The sequence below is a fragment of the Excalfactoria chinensis genome, chromosome 4 (genome assembly GCF_039878825.1).
Source record: "Excalfactoria chinensis isolate bCotChi1 chromosome 4, bCotChi1.hap2, whole genome shotgun sequence".
NCBI lineage: Eukaryota > Metazoa > Chordata > Aves > Galliformes > Phasianidae > Excalfactoria > Excalfactoria chinensis.
The window spans coordinates 67,587,097-67,602,541 of NC_092828.1; the positions used below are offsets into that span (position 1 = coordinate 67,587,097).

Sequence of the window (15,445 nt, forward strand, 5' to 3'; positions counted from 1 at the left end):
TCCCTTCTCCCCTTAAGTTCATGCCCCTCCTCCGGGTTCCAACGACCTGAAAGTAAGATGAGGGATGTTCTGAAACTGGCCCAATTTTGTGTCATCTTTTGATGATGTATTCTAAGGCTTAAAGAGAAACTAAACATCAAACAAGCAATAGATAAATAAATAAACAAATAAATAAAATCCAGCAAAATTATCTGGCTGCTGCTGTGTTTGTGCTGTAAAACTCCAGATCTGCTACGGTGATCTGTCCTGATCTCAGCTAATTTTGCTCCTGAATTTAGTTGAACAAGCAGGGTTTGAAAGGAGCAGCTCTGGTTGCATCTTAAAATCCCAGTATTGTCAAGCTTGGTGCAGCACCACCTCAACAGCATACTCCAGAGCAGGATACTCCTGTTTTATCTACAACCTCTCTACGTTTTAAATCAGGAAGCTTTAGCAGCTCTGATCCTTAACACCGATTTCAGTACTTCCCTGCTCAGCAGCACTGCAAAGGCAAATGAGCTGGCTGCTGCGGGGCGCTGCTGCTCTTCCTGATTTCAAACACCCTGTAAGAACAGGCAATGCATTTCTGATACTCCAAAAACGTGGGCTCTGATACTTAATGGTTAAAGACTAATACAAAATGACAGCGCCAATCTTGCCAAGTCCAGCAGTCTTTTGGTGGCAAATCTCTATAATCTAGAGATGAAGTGCTTCCAACTCCCCATAAAAATCCTGTAATAATGCACTTGAAAAATTTATTGTGCATTTTGTGCACACTGGGAGGAAAATCCCAGTGTGAACCCAAAATTTTATGTTCTTGAGAGATATGAAGAGCAGCAACCTGCTCCCATCAAACACGCATCTGTGGCCCGGGCACGATGCTTAAGCAAAGTCACAATAACCCATATCCTCGTTCTTTCAAAATGCAGCCAAATACTATCCCATTACATCGCTTTGGCAGAGGGATTTGGCAACGGGGCGGCTCCAGGCACTGGGAATAGTCACGCTGGATGCGGTCTCGCTCCTCAGCACTCGGATAAGCTTTCCAGAGCGTGGAGCCAGCTGAGTCTGCGGTAGGTGCTGAATCCCCATGGCTGACAGCGAGCGTCCCCGCGGCGAGCAGCGCTCGGGGAAGGGAGCTGCGCGGCGGGGTAAGAACCTCCGCCAGATCCGGGTTTTGCAGCACCCCTGCTCCGAGAGCCGGACTGTGTGAGTGTGTTCGCGTGTCTGAGGCTCGTCGGCTGGCAGGTGCCGATAAAGCTGGCTGACATGCTATTTTGAAAGCACAGATTTAGAGACTCGGGGTCAAAACTCCGGCCGCAGGTACCTCCGCTCAGTGCCGCGCTCCGCTCTCTTCGGGTTTTCCGGAGAGCTCCCGCGGCGAACTACCGAGGCGGAAGCGGAGCCGCCTGCGAGAGAGGATGGGGGGATGCGGGGAGATGGGGGGGTTGGGGGGGGGGGCTGGGAGAAACGTGTCCCCCACGCCCCCGACGTGACGTCAGCGCCGCTCCGTGCGGGGCAGCCAGCAAACGATCCGCGCCGCGCCGCGCTCTGCGTAGAGCCGTCCGCGCTCTCGCTGCGGCGCAGCCGCCGCTCCTCGCCCGCTGCCCGGCAGAACTTCTCGCCCCATCGAGGCCGGGACAACACTGCGTGGGCACCGCCTCGCCCCTCCGGGCTCTTTCTGAGGTGGGCGGCGGGCGATGCCTCTTCCCGCCGGGTGCCTGGCTCCCGGGGCGCGGCGGCGGCGCTCGGCGGCGGCCCCTGCCCCTGCTGCCCGCTCGGGCACCCCGAAAGCAGGTAGGAGCCGGGGAGCGAAGCGACTCCGGAGGGTAGGGAGGCTCGAAGGGGGGTCGGTCCGGGGCAAGTGCTGCTGCCGGGATGGGGGCAGGGAGGGCTGTCGATTGCTTATTCTCCTTCTCCCCATTATACGCCTCCCCCCTCCATCCGTTCTCCGCCTCTCCCTCTCCCCCCTCCCGTTGAAAATAACGAGTAGGGAATGGAATAACGGGCAGCGCTGGGATCCCGGCTTTGGGAGACTCCCGTGGCCGGGCTTTCCCAGAACGGCTCCGCGGGCAAAAAAGTGGGTTGAGGGAGGGAGAATTTCAGGGGAGTTTTGCTAGTCGTTGCCTTGCTGCCCCCTTAAAACCTGCTTTGCCCTCCCCATGCAGCCTCTGTTCCTGTCCGTTTTCATTGGGGATTTCTTCTTTCTCTCTTTACCTTCCTCAATAGGTTTGACTGTAGGTACTAAAGCAGGGATCAACGGCGCATAAAGATGCTGAAGGGTGTTTGGTTGCTCAGTTTGTTAACAGTGGCTGGGATCTCGCAGATAGAAAGTCGCAAACCTGCCAAAGACATTTGCAGCAAGAGCCGCTGCCCTTGCGAGGAGAAGGAGAACGTGCTAAACATTAATTGTGAAAACAAAGGATTTACAACCATCAGCCTCCTCCTGCCACCACCATCCAAGATTTACCAGCTCTTTCTCAATGGGAACGCGCTGACCCGCCTGTTCCCCAATGAGTTCGTCAACTACTCCAATGCAGTAACCCTCCATTTGGGTAATAACGACATGCAGGAGATCCACACCGGGGCCTTCAGTGGCCTCCGCACCCTCAAGAGGTTGCACCTCAATAACAACAAGCTGGAAGTGCTGAAGGAGGATACATTCCTGGGCTTGGAGAGCCTGGAGTACCTGCAAGCTGATTACAACTACATCAGTGCCATTGAGGCAGGGGCCTTCAACAAGCTGAACAAGCTCAAAGTGTTGATTCTCAATGACAACCTCCTGCTGTCCCTGCCCAGCAATGTCTTCCGCTTTGTGCTCCTCACCCATCTGGACCTGCGGGGAAACCGGCTGAAGATGATGCCTTTTGCTGGTGTGCTGGAGCACATTGGAGGCATCATGGAAATCCAACTGGAAGAAAATCCTTGGAACTGCACTTGTGACTTGCTGCCACTTAAAGCCTGGCTAGACACAATCACCGTGTTTGTGGGCGAGATAGTCTGCGAGACTCCTTTCAGGCTACATGGAAAAGATGTGACTCAGCTCACCAGGCAAGACCTCTGCCCTAGGAAAAGCTCCAGTGATTCAAACCAGAGGGAAAAACACCCTATCATCTCAGACCCACATGTCTCAAAGTTATTGCCCACAGCCAACTCTGCCATCAATCCCACCAGAGCCCCAAAAGCCAGCCGCCCCCCCAAAGCCAGAAATCGCCCCACACCCCGTGTCACTGTGTCAAAAGACAGACAAATATTTGGACCTATCATGGTTTACCAGACAAAGTCTCCTGTGCCCATCACCTGCCCAGAAGGCTGCATCTGTACTTCGCAGAGCTTGGATAATGGCTTAAATGTGAACTGTCAAGAGAAAAAGATAAGTAATATATCTGAACTCCACCCTAAGCCAACCACTCCAAAGAAACTTTACCTTACCAGTAACTATCTGCAAGTCATTTATAGAACCGATCTAGCAGAGTACAGCTCTCTGGATTTGTTACATCTAGGAAACAACAGAATTGCAGTGATACAAGAAGGTGCCTTTACAAACCTCACAAGTTTACGCAGACTTTATCTTAATGGCAACTACCTTGAGATTCTGTACCCTTCTATGTTTGACGGGCTGCAGAGCCTGCAATATCTCTACCTAGAGTACAATGTCATTAAGGAGATCCTGCCACATACCTTTGACACTCTTAGTAATCTTCATCTGTTATTTCTCAACAACAACCTGCTCAGATCCCTGCCTGACAATGTCTTTGGTGGCACTTCTCTCACCAGACTCAATTTAAGAAACAACCATTTCTCACACTTGCCTGTGAGAGGAGTCTTAGACCGGCTGTCAGCTCTAATTCAGATCGACCTCCAGGAGAACCCCTGGGACTGCACATGTGACATTATGGGGCTGAGGAACTGGATAGAGCAAGTCACTGTCCAGAACAGTCAGCAGTCAAATCCCCCTGTTGTTATCAACGAAGTCATATGTGAGTCTCCCACCAAACACTCTGGAGAGCATTTGAAATTCCTGAGCAAAGAAGCCATCTGCCCAGAGAACCCCAACTTGTCTGAGTCATCTCTCCTGCCCATGAATCAGAACACAGATATGCCCCATCTCCTTGGTATCTCTCCCAGCTCCTATCCGGAAATACACACGGAAGTTCCACTCTCTGTCTTAATTTTAGGCTTGTTGGTTGTGTTTATTTTGTCAGTCTGTTTTGGGGCAGGCCTCTTTGTCTTTGTGCTTAAGCGCCGGAAGGGGGTGCAAAGCATGCCCAGCAGTGCAAACAACTTAGATATCAGTTCATTTCAGCTGCAGTATGGGTCTTACAACACCGAGACCCACGATAAAACTGAAGGACATGTTTATAACTACATTGCCCCTCCTGTTGGACAGATGTGCCAGAACCCAATCTACATGCAAAAGGAAGGGGATCCAGTTGCCTACTACAGAAATCTCCATGAGTTTAGCTATAGCAGCCTTGACCACAAAAAGGAAGATCCCACCAGCCTTGCATTTACAATCAGTGCAGCTGAATTACTGGAAAAGCAGTCCTCACCGCGGGAACCAGAGCTGCTGTATCAAAATATCGCAGAAAGGGTCAAGGAACTCCCCACTGGCGGATTAGTTCATTATAACTTTTGCACCTTACCCAAAAGGCAGTTTGCCCCTTCGTATGAATCAAGACGCCAAAACCAGGACAGGATAAATAAAACTGTTTTGTATGGAACTCCCAGGAAATATTTTGCAGAACAATCTAAACCGGAGCATCCTTTACTCCAAGGAAAGCTACAAACAGAACCAGACTACCTCGAAGTTCTGGAAAAACAAACTGCAATCAGTCAGCTGTGAGGGGGGCGTCGGGAGACAAAGAAAGATTTTTACATGAGCTCAACGTCACATTTGATTGATTCTGAACTCAGTGCTGATGTCATCTGTCGCATTCCAAAAAATGTTCACTTTTTAAATTGGGAAGCGAGAGAGAGAAATCAAACCCTTAGTGCATAACAGGGACGGTGATGTTGCTTTTGCAATATTCCCTTTAAGTTATTTCTATCTCTCTCTCCTTTTGACCTTTCTGTAGGAACTATCACTGCAAATATACGTTTCTGTAATGGATCTTGCATAATTCTGTTTGATTTGGAAGGAAATGAGGAAGTCTTTGGTTTTTTTGTTTTTTTTTTTCCTGTTAGTTATTTTTTTGTTGTTGTTTTTTCTTTTCATTTTTAAGTGGAAACTTAATGTGGTACATGGAAGATCTCCAAAGATCTTTTTCCTGGACTCTTTACTTTCTTTTGTAAATAATAATATACAGTACTGCTGTTTCAATTACCATGTCTAGCCACTGGGTGTCACTTTCTTGTGTTAAAGTGCCTTTGCACTTTAAGTACATTATTACTTAATTTTTGCTCTTAGCTTTGATAAATCGAACCTATTTTAATGTGTTGTATTTTTTTGAAATTAAAAAAAAATAAATAAATTGTAAAATAGACTTACATGTCAGCTGCTTTAAATCAGAAGCTTTGATTTATAGAAAAGTTACCATTCTTTAAATGAATCTAGTTCTAGGGCCATAGAGACTGAGCTGTAATTTATTGAGTTTTTTATTCTTTTCCCTCTGGGTTTGTTTAATGCAACTCACTGAAATCAGCTGAGGATTTGACAATGGACTAGAGGTTATCAAATGCCTCAGCTAAGAGTAACAGCTCATTAATAAAAGACGTTTAACACAACATCATAGCAAACTGAACGAATAGTGTCCTTAATTCCTTGCATTGCAGTTCTAACACAGTAATGTTCAGTGGTTAAAGATTAGTTTCGCATTTAAGAAAGCATTACTCACAAAATTCATGCATCAAATTGAGTATTTTTATGTATTATATGGCATATATGACAAGCTAATACTTGTAACTTTTGACTGAAACTAAAGTGTCCTGCTGCAAATATAGCTCTTTTTTTTTTTTTTTTTTTCTCTTTTTTTTTTTTTTTTTTCTTTTTTTCTTTTTTTGGCAGGGGCACCAGCAGGGGTCATCCCATGCCTCATTAATTTTGTTAACATACAGGCAAATGAACCAACTCCAAAAGTAAAATATGAACCCGGGTCTCTCCATTCCTCCAAATGAAGGTAGCAGAGCTCAGTAATGTGCGTCATACTAACTTTTCAGTTGTCTAAACTGTGTCAAGTGTTCTGTCTCTAAAGCAAAAGTATTAATGCAATAGTTCTAACCTCCTAGGAAACATCTAAATCCATTATCTTAAATTTTACAAAATGTTTTGCGTTAACTGCATTCACTTGGCATTCATTTTCTTAGGGCCATCAGTGCACAAATGCACTATGTCTTTTTTCCCATTAACTCAGGCCTGTTTTACTTCAAGCTTTACCTTATCACCTTCAATTTACATTACCTTCCTGGAGAATACTGAACCCATTTTTATTAACAAGTCAAAATTTATTGCACCTTATTAGCTTCTAAATAATTTTTAGATGCAAACAGTATTGTGTGATTTAAACAAACAGCCCTTATTTTCAACAGAACCAGTTTTGTCTATTGTAAATCCTTATGCAACTGGGATGGTGATCTGCATATAAAGTAGGCCATGCTTTTCAATTCCTTATTAAAGCAATTGATGGAGTCTGAAAGAAGCACACTGTTTCCTTTTCATAAATAGGTTACTGCACATAATAATCTTTTATTATCCTGCAGAGATTGAAGTGGCCTCTGCTGACTGATTTTTAGAGCTTTACTATAGTTAGAAATACAGTATGTACAGCTTGAGAAATTTTCAGCAATAGCATTTGATCTATAAATTACTACAATCAATGTTGTTCTAATGAAGACTGCCAAAAGGAAGTCACTTTATATATATAAAGAGCTAGAGAGGCTTTCAATGTGTATTGCCAGATATCTGAGTCATTCAGCAAACTGTCTTCTAATGATTGATGTGACATCCGAGTACATTACCGTGCTAACATGTCAGTTCTTTGTGCTCCAAGCCCGTAGCATCTATGGCTGTCCATTAGGTCAGGCTTAAAACTGAAGTGCCACAATGAAGTACAGAAGAAACAGTCTTCAAAATGGTCTCACTTCAAGAAGGAGGTGAAATGGTATCACATCAGCTGAATTTGGAACATTTTGACTAAAAAAACATCCATCTTTGAGTGAGGTATTTGAAATGTGACTGTCCAGCTGTCCTGTTATGGCTCCTTTCCCTGTGTGCTTAAAAGCATTTACTGCTTAGAAAAGTATAAGGATGATTTTAAATTAAGCTATTAACTGTTTCCATATATGATTTTAGTATTGCCTGAAAAACAAGTTGTGCTATATCTGGCACTATAGCAGCTAGTATATTATTATCTGTTGCTCTCTAGCAAATCAGAACCAATTACAGAGTTTGGTTTTTTGCTCAGAAAAATGTTTGGTTTTGGGTTGTTGGTTTTTTTTTTGTTTTTCTTTTTTTTCCTACAAAAATAAGCTTTCAGTTTTATAGCATTTATGAACAACAGAGAGAGATACTTGATTTGTTTAGTAACTGTTTATTTTGTTTACCCATTTGAGCCTCAGACTATTTTTCGTGCTTATTTGGTATCACAGCAATATTGTACACAGGTTGCAGTAGCTTTACACTGCCTTATCTGTACCAGTAGAATTTCCCTAGTGACTTGATTTTGTTTTGCATCACCATTACCAACTTAAAAATCATTATAGCTGTAGATCCTTTGTGTTTGTTTTTATATTCTTTAGCTGACATCTATGAAGCAATTGCTTTCAGAAGGTGTATAGGTGACGGATTTTTTTTCAGTTATGCTTAAAGAGATTGGTTTAACAGGGAAAGCGTGTTGGCAGCTTCTGCACAGAAGAGCTCTACATTTCTTTTGCTGTGCAGCTCTGGAATCTGCTGCTTGTTAAGGGAATGCTGTTTGCCTGAGTAATGGCTCGATAATGAGTGAAACAAATTTCCTTCATAGCTTGAAAATTTAAGCTGTGAAAATTATGTAACTTGTGTTGGTTTTTGTTTGTTTGTTTTACCCCAGGAAAATAGGATGCAAGTTTTTTTCTTCCATCCTTTTCAGTTGTGAGAGTACATATAACAATCTTTACAGAAACAATGACAGTGCAGACTGAAACAGTATGAAAACTGCATAGTTATCTCGAGAACAAATAAGGGACAGTATACATCCAATGCATGAATACACTTTTGAGAAGGACATCATTCTATGTAAGTGTGAAGTAAACCTTGACAAAGTATGATCTTAGAAACTGGATTTCAGTAAGTAACTTCGATGGTAAAGTGGAAACAGGTGCTAACCTTACACTACCAGTACTCAAACTGCCCGGTGCTTCCTAGGCAGACATATTTCTCCTAAGACAAATATGTGGTTTTGCCACATAGAGCACACCTAGAGGATGGCACATTAATTGCCTTCTTCTGCTGACAAAGCAAGTGGTGCTTTTTTCCAACCTGATTTCTCACGTCTACTGCAAAACCAAATGCCCCTTGGTAGGCCTCTTTCTTTCAGTCTCCCTTTCCCATCAGTTTTAGTCCTTTCACATTCCAACATTTGCTCAGTTTCTTCCTCACTTCTGATTTCTGTACTTCACAAGTCCTCAAAGTGTAGTACACCAACCTTTCCTCTCACTGACCATCTGGGTGCTTTCCTTTTCTTCCTCACCTAGCTCTAGAGGAACTGTTTCAGTGTTGAAGGGAATTAAAGTCCCTGCTCCATTTGGAGCTCAGCCCTTACCTCCTCCCATAGCTATTAAAATTCAGAACTAAAAGGAGTTGTTTTAGGGTCTCCAGAGTCAATATCATAAAACAGGGCATTCCAATGTGACCTACTCACTCCCAAAATATATGGCATGAACTGAGCTTCAAATACACCTGCTTTTCAACTGTAACTGTCTAGGGGTTATGAGTATTCACTAGGTGGCTAATAATTCCTTCACAGATTCAGCCAGCGAGCTTGATCATTTTCTAGCACTTCCATGTATGTACTCTACTGATTAAGACATTTTCATATTGCCCATGAAAGAACTATTCCCAGCACAGTTTGGTCAGTCAAAGGCACTGGCTTTTAATAACACATTCTTGTGCTGATAGGCAATTACATTGTATGCTTTATTTGATCCTCTTTTTCTTCCCATTTTCTATCTACTGTTGAGTTTGTGAAATGAAAATCAAACTTTAGAAAAGTTAGAAGCTGTAATTAATGGTGTCAATATAAAGATACTAGCAAGCTAAATTGCCCCAAAATACGTCTTCTTGTATATGAATACAAATGCCATAATTTTAAACTGCTCATGAGTGAAATGAGATACTGGAAATGTTAATGAAACTATTTAGGCTCTTGCAGGCTAATCACTGGTACAGTTTGTGATTTTTCAGATTAGCGTTCTTGTAGACAGTAAATGTCACTTAACAGAGAAAAGAGGAAAAACCTGTTCCCAAAGCTCCCCTGAAAAAAACAAATGTACAACTCCTGAACCAACAGATAAATTAACTTATGCAGATGATGTGACATTTCTTGCATTTTTCCCCTTCAGTTTTTCAGCTATTCTGTAGGAGAAGTACAAAGTTATTCTTTTATCGGAGGATCATTAAGTCTGTTTGGGTTATTGATCTCATAGCTTTTCCAGGCACAAGGTCAATCATTTTGACCAAGGTTCTTAATCCTAGCTAATGAGGTAGGTGGTTAATGAGACGTTTCTTTTGTTTTTGTTGTTGGAGGGTTGGTTGGATTTTCTGAAGCTGCAGATTAGCATGCTTATGAATACAGATGAATTAGATCATTTGGAATGAAAGACATGTTGGAGCTACAGTTGGAGAACCAATCATTCTGAAGACTGAATAGATTCAAGAGAATGAGTGAAGTCTGAAAAACAAAGCTTTATAGAATTAGTTTTCTTTCTGAGATCATAAACATGGAGGACCCCTATTTGAGTACAGCCCTAGCTTTTGTTACACAGTATTTAAGATTTAAAGGAGTGAAATTAGAGGCCAAATGCATCTCCATTATCTTCAAGGATGTTCAGGTAACTGAAGCATTTTGAATCTGGTTCTCATCTCTGATTGTTAGCCTGTTTGTGCATGCATCTAATTATCACTGTTAATGTGCTATACTCGAAAAGGGAATCAGTGGGAAGCTCGGAAGAGTACAGATACTTGCAGCATTTCCAAATCTTTTTTATCTATGCTTTTAAAAATGCTGTGGATGAGCAGTTTGTCTAATTAATGCTACAGTCTTGTAACTTCTAGGGACCTTTGCAAAATCTAACATTTCAGCAGACTGTTTGGATCAATGTATATGGTTGATTACCAAACAAGAGCAACATGTAATTATATTGTCGATTTTAAAAAGGAAGCTGGCATTAGCCTTTAGAAATTCAGAAAATGTATGTTGGTATTTGCAGCGTAACAGCAATTATACCAACTGTGTGTGTGTACGCAATACGACGTCAGGTTTCTGTATGGTGGCAGAACAAGCGTAGATTTATGTCTTAGCAACACAGATTTCTTGTATCTTCTTTTTGCATTGCTCCTGAGAGCCAGAAGTGTTAGGCACCAATTATCTTCTGTGTAGGAGGCAGTAGGCAGTGCAGCCATTTTAAGAACACTGTCTGCATTGGAAAAGGCACTGCTAATATATATAGACTTGTTGCAGTTATCTCCTCTTGAGAGAAGAGCTATTTCCATACAAAAGCTTAGAATATAATCCCCCTGAAATCACTGATAATATGTCAGAACCTATTTTAAGACATCTTGATTTTTGTTCTGAGAGGCAGAGGTGTTGGAGTTGAGGCAGATTTTTCCCATGTTACAAACTTTTTTTCATTTCTCCAGGTATTTTTTACTGACTTCAGTCCATGCCAGTCTCTTATTTGGAGAGCTAAAATCAATAGAAAAAAACAGAACTGTGAAAATGCTCTTCTAATCACAAAATCTGATTCTCTTCTAATCACAAAAGAGCAATATAATAACAAAGCAAGATTGTCACAGGCTTTTAAAGGTTTTAAACTGGGCGACTGGGCAATTTAGGAGTAAATGCAGAATACCTTTGTTCACTTTGCACTTGAATGGCCTCAAGCTGATTCCCGCAGGACTGGTATTAGTAACAAGAATCTCACCTAACACAGGCAGTCCTTTCGTCGGGAGTGGGAGAAGAGAGAGACAAGCTCTTTTTTCTTATTACACAAAATGCCATCTAGGAGTCATTCACGTAAATGTGAAGTCAGCATACTCCCAGTCTGTGCCTGAGTCACTAGTATCAGATTTTCAGTAGTTTGAGTACGGTGAGATGTTGGTGAAAAACCCACTTATGTGGCCAATATCTTACATGCAATCATCTTCCATTCTCCTGGGAGGATTAGGTTTAGTTTGGAAGACAGTTTGTTATATGTCTGCTAAATTTTACAACTAGAGTATTCCTTACTGTATTCTTGCTGAGCAGGAAAGTGATGTGTATTCAGCTAAGTCTTTGTTTTCATTATCTTCTTTTACAAGTAGCCAAGTTCCTCAGTACAGGGGCAGCTGGGACTTGAACTGACCCGCGGAACAGCACTCAGACTCACAAGAGTCAGAATCTAAGATCGTCTATTAGGTTTAAGGTGTATACACCGGTGCATGGGGGGCTTGCACCACCCAATTGTGCAACTTGTGTCTCTCAAGCAGTCATATTTATACCACACAATATGCACACTCATAATTCCACAAAGCAAATAAAGTTATACAAGACTGATAAAACTCAGGCATATGCATGGCTTATGTGAAAAGACAATAATAAGAGGGGAGACATGTAATGCTATAATTCACATTTTAATTAGAAGTGTAGTTTTCACTTCGTGATTTGAGACCTTATTTACCATCCTATCTAATTCATAAACTATTTACCAGAACTGAGTGCACAATTCTTAATTATTAATATAGCCTCCTTTTTTATTATGCAGTGTTTATGAATTTGTTTGCTGGTGGTTTATGTTTTCCTCGGCTTCCTGTTGTCCTCCAAATTACGTGTGGGAATGATTCCTAGCTGTAGAGTGTTAATGGACAATACATAGCAGATGCCTAAAATTGAACTATTTTGTTCATATTATTGTATTAATCTATTTTCACTACATAGGGAGGCAGTGAGCCTACTTAACAGATCATTGGCTGAGAATTTAGAAATTAAAGTTCTCTTCTCAGTTCCGCCAATGACCTTGAACAACGCCTACCTGAATCCCCACGCTTTAATGAGTGGGATGATGTTTCTTGTCTTAGTCTAGTGAGATTTACTGATAAAAATGCTATCTGTAATTGTTTTTCAAAGCCAGTGGTTATAGCTTTGTAGCTTTATCCATATACAGTTGTAGTCTACTGCTCCTTTCCTCGGCATCTGTTACTCTATGAATGTGATGTATACATCTCAAGATTTTGCTTAGTTTTCTGTTTTTACAAAAAAGAAACAGCAAAAATCATTCAGTACAGGAAAAAATATTCACTTCATGTGAAAAGAGACAATGCATGTGAAATGAAATGAGGAAAAAATATATAGTTTGTTTTGATACTTCCAAATAGGCACAGGATCCCAGCTCCTAAGTTTTAATGTGTTGAATCACATTATTTGTCCTTCTGCTCAATGGAATCCTTTCAGCAATATTTCTTAACATACCAGTTATTTTTCACTTTTTTTTTTTTTTTCCACATGAAGTCAATTTGACTGTTACATACCAGTTTTATGCTAGCAAGTGAGCCAAAAGAAGCTCTGAGTGGCAGACAGCTGCTGAAATAAGAACCTGGCAGTCTGGGGAAAGAAAGAAATTCATTCAACTTTCCTTTCTGTCTCTTCCCTGTGTTATGTATAGTCTCCTTTTTTTTTTTTTTTTTTTCTATTCCATAGTTATATTTAAATATTCTCTTGCCCACCTATTATAGGACATAAAAATATTTTCCATATTAGAGCCCAGCTACAAGACTATAAAATCCAGCTATTTTTTGGGGCTCTCCAGTAGTCAAGACCACCATTTTCCGCAGTCAGTCATCTGTGACTTGTGTGGATATGTCATCCCTAGCAGTTTGAGGATGCTTCTACACAGCAGAGAGCTAATCTGTGAATCTAGGGCTAAATGCTCCTAGAATCTGTGACATTATATTCATTTAATGCAATTAAGCTATAATTTAATCTCTATCTTTCAACTGTCTTTTGATTACTCTACTGAATTCATCCACTGGTTAGTTGTGTTACTCAGATATATGAATACATTTTGTGTCCATCTAAGTTTTAGCCTTTTAAGACTGATGCTCTCACTTTTGTTGCTTATTATCAAAATGGAACGTTGCTCCTGGCTTCTAGACCATAAATTACATGGTGAGTTTCTTTTGCCTGGGCATGGTAATCCCACACTCACCTTTATACTTTCAGATAATTTGCTGTTCTTTATAGACCATCTGTATAAAATATAAGGCGCGCTGTACACCACCAACTATTTCTGCCCTTTTGGGTGTCCTGAAAACCATCGTGGGCCAGCAGAAGTATATTAGAAGAAGTAGTTAGAATAGACTTTCAGAGTCCTATTCTCTGGAAGTTCTGGTAAAAATCTGGATTATGAAAGCAAACATTCAATGATCCTTTTTATTATGTCCATCTTAGATATTTTAAATGTTAGCTCTGCTATCCTAAGAATAATAGATATTAAGTTAGCCCCCTAGCTGCTATAACGAGTGTAATGTTGAATCCATGTAAAGGGTTATAGAAGCTGAAGATGCAGCCACTATTGTAGATCTCTAAAACTAAGCAATCAACATTTATATTGCTTGTGAATCAGCATTACAGGCAGCGCAGTAGGTTCTTCACTTTATTTGCACTGTTTCATAAGGAATGCAACTTGCTGCCGTTTTGGAAGTTTTAGTCAGATCTAAAAAAAAAAGAAAGAGAGATCTATTAAAAGTTCACGCATAGTTCTTTTGGATATTTAAATGAATAATCTGTGCAATAGAGCTAGTTGTTATATTTAGGTATTTTGTTCTTTACAAAAATAATCAGTAATACAAAATAGTGAGAAAGGCATATCTACGTATTTTTCATTTGATATTTCTTATTCTGAAAGATCAGAAGTGCTTAACAAATCTAACAAATCCATTCTGTTGCCATTGGAGTTTAGATATGTCTATAATCAATGGCAGCTGCACTTGTAACAGTAAATACACATTCAGAAAAAATCTAGTTACATAGTTTTGAGACAGGGGCAAAGTCACAGTCAGAAAGTCATGCTTTCCCAAAGCTAGCCACAGCTATTTCTTCTTCTTTATGAAGAATACACTGTCTTCACCTAAAGTATATAACCATATTATCATGTAAATATTTATACTATATTCGAATCAGTCTTGCTCTTTTCACAATAGATAAGCTTTCTGTATTACTACAGATAACAAAAATCCAATTTCTGAAAATGTTCTGCCATTGTTTTATTTATCCTCTGTTTTTTTCTTTAGTGAAAAACTTGTAATTATTTCATCTTAATCAGACTCTGCTGAGGAAGAACTGAAGAACTAAAGTCATACTTCCCACACACTGGGAGTCTGATCACTAATTTCACTTCTTTCTCATCTTTTCATTTCCTTTAAATAAAGGAATGTACTTGAGAGGGAAAGACTCAGGTCAGTCTGGAATGATACAAGTGCAAGTCAGGAATAATTGAAAATGGTTTTGATCACTCTTTGAATCCTAGATTAAGCAGTTTTGCTAAGACTTGAAGAAATTCACTGGAACCTTTTGATTTATTGCACAATAGGTAGAAAGCTTATTTTCTTCTTCATGCTTTTACCCCGTCAGTAGATATTTATTTTGTAAGCAGGACTGACACAAAAAGTCTGAAGTTGTCCACATTTTTTCCCTTTGACCAACATTCTCTTGGTAAAGTGAGTACCATGAGGAGAGCGGTGTTAATCCTCTGTGATTAGCTCTGAAAAAATGCCTCACTGAAAGCTGAGTTTCTTGAGACCTCTGGCTAATGTATCCAGAACATCTGCCATTGTATGAGATTCCAATTTAATGATACATCTAACAGTTGCTTCTAAATTAATACAAAACAAATGTGAAAAGAACATGGGCTTTACCCTCAGCTGAAGGAACTTAGTTTAGCAATGTGGGTTGCAATGCTGACTGCAAAGATGGTTCTCTGATCTGCTTGATTTTGTTTATTAATTGAATTAGTCGAATTGATAAATTGAATTTTGTTGCCAGCAGGCTTAGCAGTCTGGCTGGGTAAGAGCCAGGCTGATGCTGAAAAGAAATGTAAGGGACAGAAGTAGAAAAGCAGCAGAGGAAGCACAGCCCTAAGAAAAGGTCGTGGCCATCAGGAATGTGAGCACTGTCCTCCTAGCAGGGGCCCTCACTCCAATGTAGAGGAAGGCTCCTGCAGCCAAACGTGCCATCCCACCTCCCATAGTCTGTCTGCAGTGGGATTTGATATAATCAAAGCAAATAGCACAGTCCTG

At 40.9% G+C, this 15,445-nt stretch overlaps 1 protein-coding gene across 2 annotated transcripts; it reads left to right on the top strand.

The window, feature by feature from the left end:
* Positions 1 to 756: 756 nt before the first annotated feature.
* SLITRK2 (SLIT and NTRK like family member 2) lies at positions 757 to 5,710 on the top strand. Of its 2 annotated transcripts, none has more exons than XM_072336182.1 (2): positions 757 to 1,052; positions 2,209 to 5,710. In XM_072336182.1, the coding sequence occupies exon 2, from the start codon at positions 2,252 to 2,254 to the stop codon at positions 4,823 to 4,825; it is 2,574 nt and encodes an 857-aa protein (XP_072192283.1). In that variant the 5' UTR covers positions 757 to 1,052; positions 2,209 to 2,251; the 3' UTR covers positions 4,826 to 5,710. The 2 variants fall into 2 exon arrangements, with proteins under 2 accessions (XP_072192283.1, XP_072192282.1); XM_072336181.1 differs by lacking the exon at positions 757 to 1,052 and adding an exon at positions 1,503 to 1,776.
* The last annotated feature ends 9,735 nt before the right edge of the window (positions 5,711 to 15,445 follow it).

Coding starts and splice junctions, on each gene's coding strand:
- SLITRK2 (XM_072336182.1), top strand. CDS start 2,252: ATGCTGAAGGGTGTTTGGTTGCTCAGTTTGTTAACAGTGGCTGGGATC.